General features: G+C 54.5%; 1 protein-coding gene across 3 annotated transcripts; it reads right to left on the bottom strand.

Annotated features, from left to right (window-relative positions):
- Nucleotides 1-1,681: 1,681 nt before the first annotated feature.
- Nucleotides 1,682-15,944, bottom strand: LOC112111789 (serine dehydratase-like). Of its 3 annotated transcripts, none has more exons than XM_026661243.1 (9): nucleotides 15,853-15,944; nucleotides 12,933-13,028; nucleotides 11,853-12,038; nucleotides 11,333-11,372; nucleotides 10,033-10,172; nucleotides 7,593-7,681; nucleotides 6,051-6,278; nucleotides 2,848-2,972; nucleotides 1,682-2,020 (listed from the first exon to the last, which is right to left on the bottom strand). In XM_026661243.1, exons 3-9 carry the CDS (start codon nucleotides 12,018-12,020, stop codon nucleotides 1,827-1,829), a joined length of 984 nt encoding a protein of 327 aa, XP_026517028.1. In that variant the 5' UTR covers nucleotides 12,021-12,038; nucleotides 12,933-13,028; nucleotides 15,853-15,944; the 3' UTR covers nucleotides 1,682-1,826. The 3 variants fall into 3 exon arrangements, with proteins under 3 accessions (XP_026517028.1, XP_026517027.1, XP_026517026.1); XM_026661242.1 differs by having other exon boundaries at nucleotides 12,933-13,019; XM_026661241.1 differs by lacking the exon at nucleotides 12,933-13,028.
- Between the last annotated feature and the right edge of the window lie 368 nt (nucleotides 15,945-16,312).

Raw genomic sequence — 16,312 nt, 5'->3', positions numbered from 1 at the left:
TCTGCTGAGCGGAACTCAGCTGTGTGCTCTGCAGGTAGGGAACTTCCAGGTGGGAGAGACTCTGCTGCCCCCTTGTGGACTGAAATCGTATAATTTCCTTGCATCAAATGCTTGTTTCTTCTCTCCAGTACCTGCTGTGACTTCAGGGGAGTGTATAAGGCAGGTTTCTTGGGATCTGGGCCCAGCAGTCTGAGGGGACCTAATGTAGCAGTGAGGCAGTGGGAAAACCCTACAGGTCTGATTTTCAGAGATGCTGAGCTCCCACTCCTCTAGTTAAAGACAGTGGGAGCCGCGAACGCCAAGCGCCTCTGAAAAATCAGGCCCTGGGCGTCTATGAGGAGGGTTGAGGGAACAGTAGCAGGGAATGGAAGATCAAGGAGTACCTTGGAGGATACAGAGTGGGTGTGGCTTAAGAGGGAAGGCCATTTAGGGGAGTTTGGCGGTAGAAGATGACGTGTCTAGGGGACATTCCAAAGTTTTGGAGGATTTAATAATACAGGAGACCGACAAAGGATTCTGTTTAAATTTGAGTCCTGCTCCTTTCTCAGCCCTGAAAGGCTTTTGTTTTTCAATATTTTTTTCTAGCTTAGAAATCTAAGCAGTGCAGCAAACTCCAAAATTTGTAAGTTGCACTTTCATGATAAAGAGATTGCATTATGGTGCTTGCATGAGGTGAACTGAAAAACACGATTTCTTTGTTTATCATTTTTAAGTGCAAATATTTGTAATAAAAAACAATAATATAAAGTGAGCACGGTACACTTTGTATTCTGTGTTGCAGTTGAAATCAATATATTTGAAAATGTAGAAAAGCATCCAAAAATATTTAATAAATTTCAATTTGTATTCTATTGTTTAATGGTGCAATTAAAAGTGCGATTTTTAAAATCGCGATTAATATTTTTGAGTTAATCACGTGAGTTAACCGCGATTAATCGACAGCCTTAAAGAAAAGCACAAAATATCATGAGACTTACAAGAAAATCATCAGAATGGGCAACAAAGTATCTGGACTAGCCAGGCCCGTTTTGCTGGAGGACTCCTTGGATGGTCTCAGAGATGGGTATTGTCAGATCTGACACCTTAGTTGAGCAGGCAGAGATGTTAGATCTTTAACAAAGACTTCCTTTCTCCCTAGTGTGCAGGCAACTGTTGAGTATTCATGAAAATGATGATGAAGCCAGAAGGGTTTCACACATTTTTAGCACAAATATTTATTCATCGAAGCGTTTGGCCTGTGACGAGTGCTATGCAGAATCCATCATTCACTTTCCTTTATTTGCTAGCTAGACAAGTTTCAGTCATCCAATCAGGAAGCAGAAACAACTCTATTATGACTGGTGACCAATCACAAATAACAAAGAGCGGACATGAACATTTTGCCCCACTGTCTGAGACTTATTCAGCAAATAAACCCCTGTGAATAACAGAAATCAGGGTCAGCCGTGAACGATTCACACTGAGAAAGATGGGTTAAAACCACAGTGCTGGATAGTCACAATCCACAACTTGCCTAGCTCCAGTGAGTGCCCTAAAGTACCTTCCCAAATGGCACCGACTGCCACAGCTCATAGAGAACCAACGTTGCTCAACGGACTCCTCCTTCATTCCTACCCAGGACGCGCAGAGCAAGCAGCCACACCCAGCAGTAGTAAAGCAGTCAGTGGTGAGCTCAGGATACAAGAGTAGCTTGGTATTTATTCTATAAACTGGTTTGAATTCCATTAGATTCCACTTACAATAACCCAACAATATGATTTATTAGCGTCTGCATGGGATCCCATGCACCTCTGCCCCATGAGCCGTCCTGGGGTCGGCATCCACAGTCATTTCATGCCCAGCTGGGTTTTCAGGGCCTGGAGCCCAGCCATTTGGATGCTGCCTCCTCCACACACGATGATGACAATGGAGTCCAGGTCTGGGTTCAAGTGCCCTTCCCGCTGCAGCTGTTGAACACGACCCGTGTAGAGTAAGGCCAGAGGGGCTCCACAGGCAGGCTGGACTAGCATCCGCTCATCATCTGGGCAATGCCGCAGGAAGGAGAAAGAATCACAGAATATCAGGGTTGGAAGGGACCTCAGGAGGTCATCTAGTTGAACCCCCTGCTCAAAGCAGGACCAATCCCCAGACAGATTTTTGCCCCAGATCCCCAAATGGCCCCCTCAAGGATTGAGCTCACAACCCTGGGTTTAGCAGGTCAATGCTCAAACCACTGAGCTATCCCTCCCCCCATAAAGGAGGAACTCCGCTATGCACTGGCAGTAGGCTGTTATCCTCACAGGGGGAAGCCACTAGAGGGAGGAATGACCATCGGCACTAATTGGAGACTAGCCCTTGTGCTTTCAACCTAAGCTGGTATACTGCATATGCGACACGCTTGATGTGTCCACTAACATTCAAATTCCCTACCATTACATTGTGCTCCAGGCCAGTTGAGGAAGCCCGTCTCTGCGCTTAATTTCTTCAGGCCTATGGCACAAGTCCTTTATTGGCTGTAGCACAGTTTGAACCCCTCTACTCCGGTGAAACCAAATATACACTATTAGGATACATTTGGGTCACAGCTAGGCCGTAATTGCATGGCACAGCCGTAACTGTAACATAGATGGGTCTGCCAGTGTCTCTGATCCCTGGAGCCGATTTCCCCAGTCCCCGTTTGCAGAAAAATGGTAACTAAACCTACGTTCCTATTCCGCAGAGAATTGGCAGAATCAAGGGTCAACAATTTCCTTACCCAAGAGGGAGAACTCGGAGCATGAAGCACCTCTGATAGGCGTTAGGTGGTGCTGTTGGCTCGCCGCAGTCAGCCAGAGAGCAGCATCAGCACCCAGCGTCTGTAGGACTTACCCAGGAACAGCTCTACGGCTTGAACTGCTTCCACATCCTCCACCAGCTGGGAGATGATCTGGCATTCGTTGGCACATTCCAGTGCCCGGGCAGACACCGTCTTGGCTCCTAAGCATTTGGCCACGCTGGGAAATGGATAGCAAAAGAGAGACCCCCCATTAGCGCTCCGAGCTGGGAAATCCAGCCCAGGCCAGAGGGTGGGGAGAAATTCACCCCTTCATCTCCGCAGCTAGGACTTTGTGGTGGTGCAGGGTTCTAGGCTGGCAGCCCTCGAGGAATGCCATTGACCAGACACCGCACGGGACAGCTGTGAGCCCCACCAATGAGCCTCAGCCTTGAGTAGGAGGAAACCATCACAAGGCGGGAGTTTGGTCTCCATGGCCCATCCAGCCTTTTGCCTCTCTGCTGGGATTGCCCCCAGTGTTGCTGGGTTTTGGTGATGTGGAGCCCTGGATTGAGGCCTGCCCACTCATTGCACACAAGGGCCACCAAAGGGTCAACAGATAGAGTAAGAACTTGCAGTCATTACTGACTCAGGCTGGATCTGAACCCCGTGCCCCTAGAGGTGGAAGGCGCTGGAGCTCTGCAATATTTGCATCCTGCTGCAGACCCAGAGCATGAGCAGCAGCCCACTCTATGTCCCACCTATGAAAACCTTTCAGTGTGGTGTTCTCCAGAGCTTGTTACAAGCTGCACCCTAGACAGGACCTGACTGCAGCAAACCAGAGCACTGTCCACTCATTTCATCCAGAGCAAGGGATGGTGACTCACAGGTGGCCTTTGAAGTCCAAGGCTGGGATTCCCAAAGGAGCCTGCAGAATTGGGCTCTTAGCTATCAAAGCTATTTCCAGTCTCTCTATTGTAGTGTCCGAGCACCTCATGAGCGTCAATGGATCTGTCTTCACACCAGCCCTGGGCAATACTCTTATTCCCATTGTCCAGGTGGGGAACTGAGGCACACGGAGGCTAAGAGACTTGCTCATGGTCACACAAAGTCTGCAGCAAAGGAGGGAACAGATCCTCTGTCTCCCCAGCCTGAGGCTACACCCAAACCACTGGCTCAGCCTTCCTCTCCTAACAGGCTCACACTGCTCTGGAAACCCAGCCCTAAGAAGGAAGGCTCAGATGACTGTCTGGCTGGCCAGTTCGATCGGATCCTCATGGACAAAATTCATGGCAGAGAAACTCTTACGGGAGTTCAGGAAACAGCCCCAGTATCCCCTTTGCTCATTTCGGCTTCAGATCCCTGGGAAAACACTCTGCTTCCAAATCTTCTTAGCGGGTTTCTGGCCAGATCAGTACCTGAGAGGCCACACTAGGCCCAGAGAGTGAGGACTTCTTATCTACTACTGGACACTTTTAAAAACCAAGGGAACATTGTGGGTTGTGGTTTTAAGTGTCTATCCTAGCACCTCCTTAAAGTTTTGACATGTACAACACACTGATCTGTGTACAAGCCAGGGAATATAGTCCAGGGACATCTCTGAGATTCTCTCTTGAAGTGAATTGGAATTATCAATAACTAGAGGATTGGGCCAAAAGAAATCTGATGAGGTTCAACAAGGACAAGTGCAGAGTCCTGCACTTAGGACAGAAGAATCCCATGCACTGCTACAGACTAGGGACCGAGTGGCTAGGCAGCAGTTCTGCAGAAAAGGACCTAGGGGTTACAGTGGACGAGAAGCTGGATATGAGTCGACAGTGTGCCCTTGTTGCCAAGAAGGCTAACGGCATTCTGGGCTGTATAAGTAGGGGCATTACCAGCAGATCGAGGAACATGATCATTCTCCTCTATTCAACATTGGCGAGGCCTCATCTGGAGTACTGTGTCCAGTTTTGGGCCCCACACTACAAGAAGGATGTGGAAAAATTGGAAAGAGTCCAGCGGAGGGCAACAAAAATGATTAGGGGGCTGGAGCACATGACTTATGAGGAGATGCTGAGGGAACTGGGATTGTTTAGTCTGCAGAAGAGAAGAATGAAGGGGGATTTGCTTTCAACTACCTGAAAGGGGGTTCCAAAGAGGATGGATCTAGACTGTTCTCAGTGGTAGCAGGTGACAGAACAAGGAGTAATGGTCTCAAGTTGCAGTGGGGGAGGTCTAGGTTGGATATTAGGAAAAACTTTTTCACTAGGAGGTTGGTGAAGCACTGGAATGGGTTCCCTAGGGAGGTGGTGGAATCTCCTTCCTTAGAGGTTTTTAAGGTCAGGCCTGATGAAGCCCTGGTTGGGATGATTTAGTTGGGGATTGGTCCTGCTTTGAGCAGGGGGTTGGACTAGATGATCTCCTGAGGTCCCTTCCAAGCCTGAGATTCTAGGATTCTATGATTCTTAAGTTGGGCCCTAGACAGAGATCGGATCTGTCCTGATTTCTGGCTTTTTCTGTCTTGAACTGCCAGACAGGGAGCGCAGGTCCCTGGCTGGCTGCTGGCGTTCATAAATCAAGGGAGTTCAGGGTGGGAATATCATTCACAGAGGGAGGGTGGGACTAGGCTAGCCTAGCATGCCCCAGAGCTGCAGACCCTGGAATCCCAGGGTGTCTCCAGCCCCAGGGCAGCCTGCATGGCGCAGCACCGCAGCATCCAGCCAGGCAAGCTGGCAGGGAACCAGGCAGGTTCCCAACGAAACCAGGCCTGTGATTCAGCAAAGCAGGGGTTCCTCCAAAGCAGGGGTGTGGAAAAGGGAAGCCTGCCCTTGAATTTCCTCCTTGAAAGCCAAGCAGAGGATTCCAGCCTCCAGAGCTGTCAGTCCGGCAGCTGATACCAGCTGCAAACTCCCCACAGGAGAGTGAGTGAGGGGCATCAGCCAAGAAGTGCGGGGGGAGGGGGGAATTGGGGTGACAGCCCCTCCCCCACCACATTGGGTAAGGGCCGTGCCTCTTCTGAAGCAGTAGCTCGACTATTATTGGTCCCACTTGCTCCCTTCCCCACCCACCCGCTTGTACATCGCATGCGCCTGCCATTTCCCTTCCCTGTCATTGTAACAAGTTTGTACAGCCCCTAGCGCAACAGCCAAGGCCTCAACATGCTGTTGCAAGGCAATTAAATAAAATAATAATAATAATATCCTCAGATCCCGCCTCCCCTCCCCGCACCTCCTGCAGATCCCCCATCCCCTGCCCGCACCCCCTCTGAGCCCCTCCCCTGCCGCCACCCCCTGCAGAGCCCCCTTTGCAATCAATTCCCTCCTGTCTCCGCTCTCACCTGGTTATCTCCGGCAGGGTGACCAATCTCCCAGCCCTGAGCGCTGCATTGAAGCTGTCAGCTCCTTTGGTTTCCACAGCAACGATGGGTACATCCTGCCAGCCCACGTCCTGCAGGCCGGCCACCACTCCAGCCAGCAGCCCGCCACCGCCCACCGCCAGGACGATGGCTCCCGGCTTGTGGCCTAGCAAATCCTTCAGCTCCCTGACCATGCTGGCATGGCCTTGCCTATGGGGACAGGGGTGGAGACAGCAAACCAGCTGTGAGACACCAACCAACGGGCACTTCGGTGTGACGCGTCCATGCCGGGCCGGGCTCGGACAATGGCTGGGCAGCCCTCTAGTCCCAGGCAGACCTAGCTGCAGTTCCCCTGGGAGCTGGTCGGGGCACATGCTGCCGCCTGGCCCAGCTGGCAACAAGAATCTTGGAGGTAGCAGAAGTCAGGAGAGGTGAGGAGGGGGCTTGGGACCATGAGAGGAGGGATAGATAGATGCACAAGCACAACCCAGGGGGTCGAGGGGCTCCCCAAATGTCTCCTCTCCTGAGGCTCCCCCTCAGAGCAGTGGCAGGATTTCAGGGCTTAGCCACACCCTACCTATCAAGTCTGACATCGCTACAGCGCTGCCCGCCTCCGCTCTGCCATGCCAGCCTCGCGTGGCCCGCTCTCTGCCCCCGAGCTGGCAGGAAACCCCCGCCCCGGCTTCCTGCTCCTGTCCTCCTCCTGGATTGGGTGGCATCGGAGACGAGACCACGCGGAGCTGCCCCAGGGTCTGAACTGAGGACGGGGAGACCAGCCTGGCTGCGTGTGATCATTAGGAGCCTGCACAGCCCTGCAGGAATGGGCCAGAGCCCAAGGGCAAGGGGCACCTGGGCCAGTGACTGAGGCCGGGGGGGCACTCGGACTGGTTGTTTGCGGACAAGGCTGCTGGAGTGATTTCGGGGGGCACTCTCGCCTCCCCGAAGGCTGTCAGAGGCAGGGTGGGTGTTCGGAACAGGGAAGCCGCCCCACCCTTCATTCCCTTGAGCCCCGTTCCCCCACGCTAACCCCTCAACTCGTGCTGAAGTTGCACACCTGCTTCAGCATCTCCCTCAATCAGGACCTACCAGGTCACTTTCTGCCACTGCTCAGGTGCAAAGAGACACTGGGACGACCGGCAGGACAGGCCCAGCAAATTCCCCTTGGAAACCCCGAGCTGGTGGCATTCAAAGACAACCCTCCTGACCCGACAGCTGCCCCAGAGCGCGGAGATCTGGTCTGATGAGCAGCTCTTTGCTCCGGAGCTGGGCTGTGACCATCCCTTGCCAGCTCAGTCTAAAGGGAGGACAAAAGGGCTTGACCCACCCACACTCCCACTGCACACAGAGTCCACCGGGAGCAGCTGGAACGTGGAGAACCCGGCAACCTCCTGGAGTTCTCTCCCTCCTGCGCCACCTCTTGTGCACCCTGCCTGGCTCATCTCACCACATGGATCCCACCGCAGCCCGAGGTCAGTCACACTGGGCCCGATCGACAATAACCCCCTGAGAGCCCCAACTTCTCACCAGATCAAAGGATGGTCGAAGGGATGGACGCTGACCCAGCCTTCGGTCTCCGCTAACGCCAGGGCTTGGACGTGGGCATCGTCCCAGACCTGCCGACACAATGATGCAGGGAAGGATCCATGACCTACCTGCCGCTGCCAGCTTCAGCCAGCCCTCGCTCCCCTGGCTGGCTAGGAACGGCCTGCCCACCACTTAGACTGCGTGCTGTGTGGGGCAGAGACTGTCTTTCCTTGATATGTATGTGCAGCGCCGAGCACAACGGGGCCTGGCTGGTCAGGGGAGGCTATGCACCAGGTCCTGGTTACCCTCTCCTGGCAGGTCCTGTCCAGTGCAATGGAGTTACACTGATGGAAAACTGGGGGAAGAAGAGAATCGGGCCCAGTGACTTTAGCGGGTGCCTCTGTGTGTTTGGTTGTGCCTGTGTGTGCGAGGAGAATCAGGCCAGTGCATGTGACAGGAAATGACACACCCGGCCAGGTCTGGCGTTCAGCCCTGTTCCCCGTGACTTGCACTGGGTTGGGTGCCCGCGGGTGAACGAGGCTGGAATTCAGCCCCTTTTGTCACCTCAGTACACGGGTAACGTCTGTTTATCTGAATTTCAATTCTTCTAACGGCCTGTGTCCTCCCCACAACCCAGCAGGGAGAGGGGGAGCAGCCGCAGGAGAGAGTTGCGGGCTTCTGTTGGTCCGAACACGCTGTTATCCAAGGGTGTCAGATCCCCGCCAGGCCATTCAGATCAATGGAATTCACCCGGATACACCTCGCTCCCAGCTACCCATTAGCAACGTACGGCAAGTTAAACGCCTGGCAGAGTAAAAACACGGAGCTGGAGCTGGACCCTTGGGGAGGTTCTGCGCCAGACGGCGCTATCCCAGAACCCCACTGGTGCACAGTTTTATACCCACTGCCATTCTGCAGGGGTTTGCCGGGTGCTGTTTTCCCCCGTTCCCAGGGCGCAGGCGTGACCAGTGTGGGACTTTTCTGTCCTGTTTTTATGAACTATCCATATGACTCTCCCCGTCACTTTGGGATTGCTAGGCAGTGAGTGCAGAGGGGTTCAGACGCTGCTGGTGGGCAGACCGGGAAACACGAGGGGTTAGCTCAGGGGTGGGCAAACGTTTTGGCCCGAGGACCACATTGGGATTGAAAAACTGTATGGAGGGCTGGGTAGGGAAGGCTGTGCCTCCCCAAACATCCAGGCCCCCGCCCCCTATCCAGCCCTCCCACTTCCTGCCCCCTGACTGCCCCCCTCAGAACCCCTGACCCATCCAACCCCCCCTACTCCTTGTCCTCTGACTGCCCCTTTCCGGGACCCCCCACCCTAACTGCCCCCTGGGACCCCACCCCCTATCCAACTCCCCCGCTCCCTGTCCCCTGACACCTATCCTCACTCCCGCCTCCTGACAGGCCCCCCAGGACTCCCACACCTATCCAACCTCCCCTGTTCGCCGCCCCCATCTGCCCCCTCCCACTTCCCACCCCCTGACTGCCCCCCTCAGAACTCCCGACCCATCCAATCCCCCAGCTCCTTGTCCCTGACTGCCCCCTCCCGGGACCCTCTGCCCCTAACTGCCCCCTGGGGACCCCACCCCCTATCCAACCCCCCCGCTCCTTGTCCCCTGACTGCCCCCTCCCGGGACCCCCTGCCCCTAACTGCTCCCTGGGACTCCACCCGCGCCCTGTCCTCGATTGCCCCGACCCCTATCCACACCCCCGCCCCCTGACGGGGGCCCCCCGGGACCCCACACCTATCCAACACCCCCCCACACGCCCCGTCCCCTGACAGCCCCGCCCCATCCAACCGCTCCCTGCTCCCTGTCCCCTGACTGCCCCCCCAGAGCCCTCTGCCCCTTATCCAACCCCCCACTCCCTTACCATGCGGCTCAGAGCGGCAGGAGCTTGCAGCCACGCTGCCGCGCTCCCCGGCAGGAGCGGCGGCCCAGAGGCTGTGGGGGGAGGGGGGACAGCAGAGGAGGGGCTGGGGGCTAGCCACCCCGACCGGGAGCTCAAGGGCCAGGCAGGACAGTCCCGCGGGCCGTAGTTTGCTCACCTGTGGGTTAGCATCACGTGGCTCTCTGGGATGATGCGACTAGGTCGCTGAGGACTGGCTAGAACCAACCCAAATCAATGGAGGCCATGGGACTAAGACATTGTTACCGTGTCTGGGAAAGGCTGTCGCTGCAAATACTCCCTGGGAGCAGGGCGCCCCAAAGGGGCCGATACAAGCCTCCCGCCAGGGTCTGGCTCAGCTGCACTGTCTGCAGGGAGCCACGGAGAGAGACAGAGATTGCTGGTGCCCGAAGGCCCAGTTTCGGTGTCATGGACTCCATGGACCTGCCCTGTGGTCCTTGGGGTCCGGCCTGCTACAGGGGTCACTCCCAAGGGACTGGATACAGGCTGGGGCACAGACCAGACCCTGTGCGTCTGTGACAACAGGTACCTTCCCAAAGACCTCCACCTCCGTCCCCTGCTCTTCCAACTTCTGCACTGTGGCCTGGGGAGTGCTTGTTGGCACTATGATGGTGGCAGGGATCCCCAGCTTCCTGGCAGCGTAGGCCGTGGCGAAGCCCGCATTCCCCCCTGTAGGGACAAGGAGACAGGGGTCAGTGAAGAACAGTGGGGGCTTGGGGACCCCCCAGCGTGGCAACGGAACAATGATCCAGCGGGCTCTGGATTCGGGCCCTACTCGATGAATCAGAACCAGACCCAGGTCTCCACATCTGGGTCCACGCATGGATGAGGGCTATTTGGAGTCAAGCTCCCCCCTACCATGTAGGGAACCCTAAATCACAGCATGAGAACCCATGCTGCTCCCTTGACACAAAGATCGCAGCATCAATCGCTGGCTTCAGGGGCAGAGCTGGAAGTGGGCGTGTGGGGACAGGCACCCCAGGCGGGTCCAGAAACGCGCAGTGAGCGGCGCCAGCGCATTGGCTCCAGCCTGCGACAGAATCTGGACCAAGCGATTCAAATAAAAGAGCTTTGATGTGTCAACCTGGAGTGGGTTCTAATCCCCAGCCCTCTTCAGTGCCAGGTACCCGCTCTCCCTGGCAGAGACCAGGCCGGCAGTCAAAGGGAGAATAGGATTGTAAGATCTGTTCGCCGACACACAGCATAGAATAACCCGCAGCCTCTTTGGGGCTATTTCCCCTCGTGGATTTACAGACTCACTGGACTTTGGAATGAGCAAGCTCATGCCAGGCGCAGTGTAATACGGACCCACTGATACAGGCCAAGCCTCCATGCCCCCCCCCCCCCAATATATCCTGCAGTCAGACTGAACTCGAGTGCAGGGAGCGTGGTGGCTAGCACGGCTGAGAGGGTGAACGTCCGGCTTTCCACCCTTCAGATGACTAGTCGTTTCTCCGTCCCTCTGTAACCCCAGACCGGCTGCTCTCGGTTTACTGCTGAGGCTAGAAACGCCGAGTCATGAGACTGCGTCGAGACACAAACATTATGCCCAGAAATGATCCACTGCATCATTTCACACCGCTTCCCTCCCCTTGGGTTCCTGGCTGAGTCCCAAATGTGTCTTCTGGCCTGGATTTGAAAGGCCGGATGCCCTCACCTGGGCCTTGGCAGGGTGAGAGCTGACGTCCCACTTCCCCTGTGCTTTAAAGAAATCTGCACCGGTACCCCAGGGAACGCCTGGGTCACCTCCCAGGGATCAGGTGATGGAGCAGAACGGCCCTGTCTTGCTAAATATCCCAAGGCAGAAGAATAGTTTGAAGTAAATTTACCTGTCGAACAAACAAAATGTTTGCAGCCCTTCTTGGCAGCCTGAAAGAGAAAGTAGAGCTTGGAATTCACGTAACTCACTTCTCAGGGCTGGGCCTGTACATCAGCCAACACAGTTTGGAGGTAAAATTAGCAATACAATTACAGCTATAATACTGCAACGTCGGGAATACAATCTGGACTACGCACCCACACCCGAATGCATTCTGTGCCATATACACACACGTTGTCTGCACCACCACATACACACACACCAGTGTATATTACACCCATACTGCACACACATACACACTAATGTTTCCGCACCATTTTGCAAGCACATACAAGTGTGTTTTGCAACCCCCCCCACACACTAGTGCATTCTGCACTGCTAGGCGCACACCAATGCATTTTGCACCACCCTACCCACACACAAAAATGCACACAGCCTTCTTCTGGGCATACTCACGGTACATTGTGTCAGTCACCAAGCGCCTCAAAACATCAGAAGAGCAAGGGCTAACGTCCCAATGCTGGGCTCACCTCCTGACAGAAGTAGCCAATCCCCCGAATCTTGAACGAGCCGGTAGGTTGGACATTCTCCAGTTTCATGTAGACCCTGGTGCCTGCAGCCTTGGACAGGGCCGTGCTTTCCAGCACAGGAGTGAGGATGTGGAACCCTCTCCCATCTCTGTCCAACAGGGCTGCCATCGGTGTCAAAGGAAACACCTAAAGTACAGACAAGGCATGTCCCAAGGCAATGAGACAAGGCAAGAGATACCAGAGGCCAAATCCTACTCTCAGTTAAATCTGGAGCATTTCCACTGATTGGAAGTTAATGGATGGGCCAGCCCTAGACATTGTGGTGCCCTACGCAGCTCCCCCCCCCCCCCCGAAGGCTGGCTGGCCCCCGGCCTCCGCGGGGGGCAGCACCCAAGGTCTGTGGGGGGCAGGAGCAGGCTTGGGGGGCAGGGGGGAAACTGCCCCCCAGCACGAACCGGCGGAGTGGAGTGGGTTGGGGCCGGCTCGCTCCACTTCCCGCCGCCCGGTGATTGCAGGGTGGGCCCGACCCCACACTCACAGGGTGGCGGGAAGTGGAGTGACCCAGTTCCAGCCCACTCCGCTCTGCTTCCCTGGCTCCCAGCTGTGGGACTTGGGGGGCAGGGGGAACCGCTCCCCAGCACTCACCAGCGGTGCGGCTGGGAGCCGGTGGAGCGGAGCCGGCTGGGGCCGGGTCACTCCACTTCCCACCGCCCAGTGAGTGCAGGGTCGGGCCCGACCCCTGCTGCAGTCCCCCGGGACATAGCTCAGGGGAAGAGGTGGGGCGGAGCAGGGGTGGGGGCAGCTTTTCTGGCCAGCTCAGCCAGCCAGGGGAATCGGGCTGGCCGCTGGAGCAGCAGGCAGTTGCAAATTGGTGCCCCAAATTTCCTAGTGCCCTACGCAGCTGCGTAGTTTGCATATGGGTAAGGACGGCCCTGGAACTACCCTGGATTTGCACTGGCGTAGTGAAGGAATCCAGCCTTTCATGCCACGCATGCATAAGGGTGCAGGGAAAACCTAAGAGGCCAAAATCTGCTTTCTCTGCCCAGGGAACCAAGTAGGTAGGTGCAAAATGACTATTACCACAATACAAGGGCTTTGTCCTTGCACAGAGGTGTTGTTCCATTCTTCAGAGGGTCCATAGGTGCTGACTCCATGGGTGCTCCGGGGCTCAAGCACCCACGGAAAAAAAAACAGTGGGTGCTCAGCACCCACCAGCCACAGCAGTTCGGCAGGGCCACCAATCAGCTGTTTGGTGGCTGGCGGGAGGTGCTTGGGGGAGGGTGTAGACAGTGAGCAGCGGGTGGGGGCCTGAGGGGAGGGGGCGGAGTGGGGGCGGGAAGAGGCAGAGCAAGGGCAGGGCCTTCGAGGAAGGGGTGCAGTGGGGGCAGGGTCTCGGAGCACCCCCAGGGAAAAGTAAAAATCAAGGCCTATGAGAGGGTCTCTTTGCATGGGTTAGAGTTGCAGGATCTGGCTCCAAGGGAAGGCTATGCCTTGCAAGCTATTTGCAAGGACATCTGAATGGCTGAAATTGGAATATTTTTGCAGTTCATTGCCAAGTTGAAATCCCCCCCCCCCTTTTTTTTTTCAAAAAGGCCAAGAGTGAGCTATTTTGAGTGAAAAAGGGCCTCTGTATTTGAGCCAAATTGCTATCACTGTAACAACATGGCCTTTGGTGATTTTGCATGGCTTTTGCTGGTAATTTTTTTTTTTTTTTTAAGCAACAAAGGACAGCACCACCACAAAAACTGATGAAATCAATACATCGTGGAAAATGTCATGAACAAACTGTTGAGAAATTGTCTGCCATTTGCCTAGTAATTAACAGAACCCAGATATTCTTGCTCCAGAAGCAAAACCTCTTCCCACTTGAGCCAAAATTCAAGGAGACTCTTCTTTAGCGAAAGCAGTATAGGACATATGACACACAGTTACGCAATTTTGATATCATGCAGTAGAGGACAGTGGTGACACCTGGACACTAGTCTGCTTATTACCATGTAAAATGTAAAATAAAATTCTTCTCTTTTGGGGGAAAAAAGAACATTTAACAATTATTTATTGCAGTTACTCTGGATAACTGCATTGACATCAATAGTCAATAAGTTCTTTCTTGGCTTTCTTTACTCACGTGGGACCAGACATTTGGCTATTATAAATCAGCAGAGCTCCATTGACTTCCATTGTGCTACGCTGATTTACGCCAGCAGAGGATCAGGCCCGCGTTCTTTCCAGATCCGAGCATCCTGCACAGAGCGCGCCCGGGTGCCAGGCTCACTTCCACTGATGCGAACTGCCTCACTACCGGCCAGGGAGATCTCTCCAACAGCTGGGGCATTTAGGGCCTTATGGATCAGAACTAGTACTTTAGGCTTGCCCCAGAAATCACTCAGCAGATCCCAGAGGGTGGGTGTCGTGGGCTCCCTGCACTAGGCCCTGCTAACCGCAGCTACTGTGTTCTGTGCTAGCAGCGATTTCCCAGTGGTCCTGATGTGCAGCCTCGCAAAGAACTCCTGGCAATGGTGGAGACAGGAAGGAACAAAACCTAGGGATGACCAAGCGTGGCGAGCTCCCCCGGCCGCAGGAAAGGACTCAACCTCTGGGCTAAGTGCAGATAATAGGAAACGCATCTCAGCAGCCACAAGCTGGGAATCCAGCAGCAGCTGGGGATGGAACAAAGTGCCAAACCTTGGAGACAAGTGATAGACGCACCCTGTCAACCACGGGCGCCGCTACAATCTCTGCAAGTTCTCCTGGCACCTTCATCTGGTTCATCGCTAGCCAGCTGCTCTCTGTTAGACACTGGGGGCCTGAGGCTCAGTCAGTCCGTGCCTACTCTGCAGGCAGGAATGGGGGGGGGGAAGAGATTTTAACCATCTTTGTGGATCCTTTAACCATCCATGTTTCTGGGGGTTCTGCAGGACCCTGTCCAATCCCTGGTGTAAGTTAGAGCAGCCTCAGAGCTGCTCTGATTTAGGATTTGCCCCCTGCAGGAGCAGACAGTAATACAGTGCACGTCAGCCATGCTCCCTTTCTGTCCCTAACATGCCCTCTATGGCAGGAGCTGGAAGTAGGGTCATAGCAGAGCTCTCATGCTAGTTCCACATCAATGCAGGAGCACCTCTGCACAAGGAGGTGTTTCATTCCTTGCCCCCTTATGCTGCCAAGAGGGCACCAGGGGCATTATTATAATGGAGAGTCGGACCCCAAGCAAGCCCCTCCGATGCACCTTGAGAATCAGAAATCTGTCTGTCTATCTAGCCCGTCACCGGAGTTATTAAACACGTTGCTGAGGGTGACAGCACTGCTGCAGAACAGGGCACCAACTCCCCACCCCTCTGTCCCTGCCATTTCCTTTTGAAGATTCTTGGGTCCCAATCCTCAAAGGTAGGTAGATGCCTAAATCTCTGTGAGGCTCTGGGCCTGTCTGAATCCATGCTGGATCCCTTCTCCTGACCCATTCAGGAGCTGCTCTTCATAGTCCCCAGGCAGTTTGCTTCAGAGCGCACCCTCATGTGAAAGCTAAAAGATGGCCATTGCTAGCCGCACAGCTTCAGCCGACGTCACCCAGGGATCGAGGGCGGCTGCGGTCAGAAACGGGGAAGTCTTGAGATCAGAACCTTTGACCAGTTCTCAAAGGCTTGACCAGCCCGAGGGCTGAAGAAAGAGGACAGAGTTCACTCACTCATTTATTATTTACTGACGCGGAGTGTGATCCCGGCACATATGCACGGCCTACATGCACCTAGGGAAGTGCGTCAGACTCATTCAAGGGTTAACGGGTATAAACAGATAATCTCGGCCTAAACTGAAAATATTATCTCCCTAAAAGAACAAGGCTATGTCCTTAGCAAATCCCTTTGGAGTTAGACACACCCCCTGCATGCAAGGACAGGATTGGCTCCCGGACCTCAACTCTCCCCAGCCCTCCTCAGCAGCTTTGCCTGTCAATTGGGTTGCACAGTGACAGGCCTGCCATCTGCTTCGTATTTGGAATACTTACCTTGATTCTGGCTGGGATCTCTTGCCTCCTTGCCGCAGGCCCGAAAGGCGATGCCCTTCCCCACGCATGCAGAAGGGGAGGAGCCGGTGATTCCAAACTGCAACCAGCAGAGCAAAGTTTAAGAAATGGAGGCGGGGAAACGGAGTGAATGAGAGTTACATTAAAGAGACCCTGTCATCTTGACGAGCCGACTTCTGTCCAGACAATGTTTCATGGGCTCTTGTTGCAAACATCACCGAATAAAACAGAACTGGACAAGATTAGAGAAAAACAACAGATTACACTCTATTCTCCAGTCTATTTACTTGGCGTTTTGCATGCTGTCAGTTTCACTGTTTAGTCAGGGTAACATTTTCCAAAGCCCCTGAGTGACTAAGCTGCCAAAGCCCCATTTCCACAAGTGATTTGGGGCCACATTTTCCATGTGATTAGGTGTGTAACCCGGTGTGCGGGGGCAGCC

This window comes from Terrapene carolina, unplaced genomic scaffold (genome assembly GCF_002925995.2).
Source record: "Terrapene carolina triunguis isolate 2854851 unplaced genomic scaffold, T_m_triunguis-2.0 Scaffold951, whole genome shotgun sequence".
In the NCBI taxonomy this organism is placed as follows: Eukaryota; Metazoa; Chordata; order Testudines; family Emydidae; genus Terrapene; species Terrapene triunguis.
Note: the sequence above shows the minus strand (reverse complement) of the source record. Positions and strands in the feature narration are given on the sequence as shown.

What these genes read in the sequence shown, in the direction of transcription:
- LOC112111789 (XM_026661243.1), bottom strand. Translation starts at nt 12,020, where the DNA reads ATGGCAGCCCTGTTGGACAGAGATGGGAGAGGGTTCCACATCCTCACT. An exon ending in AGGTGGAGGTCTTTGGGAAG is followed by an intron (nt 7,682 to 10,032) that starts GTACCTGTTGTC and finishes TTGTGTCGGCAG; the next exon opens with GTCTGGGACGATGCCCACGT. An exon ending in ACCCTGCCGGAGATAACCAG is followed by an intron (nt 2,973 to 6,050) that starts GTGAGAGCGGAG and finishes TCCATTTCCCAG; the next exon opens with CGTGGCCAAATGCTTAGGAG.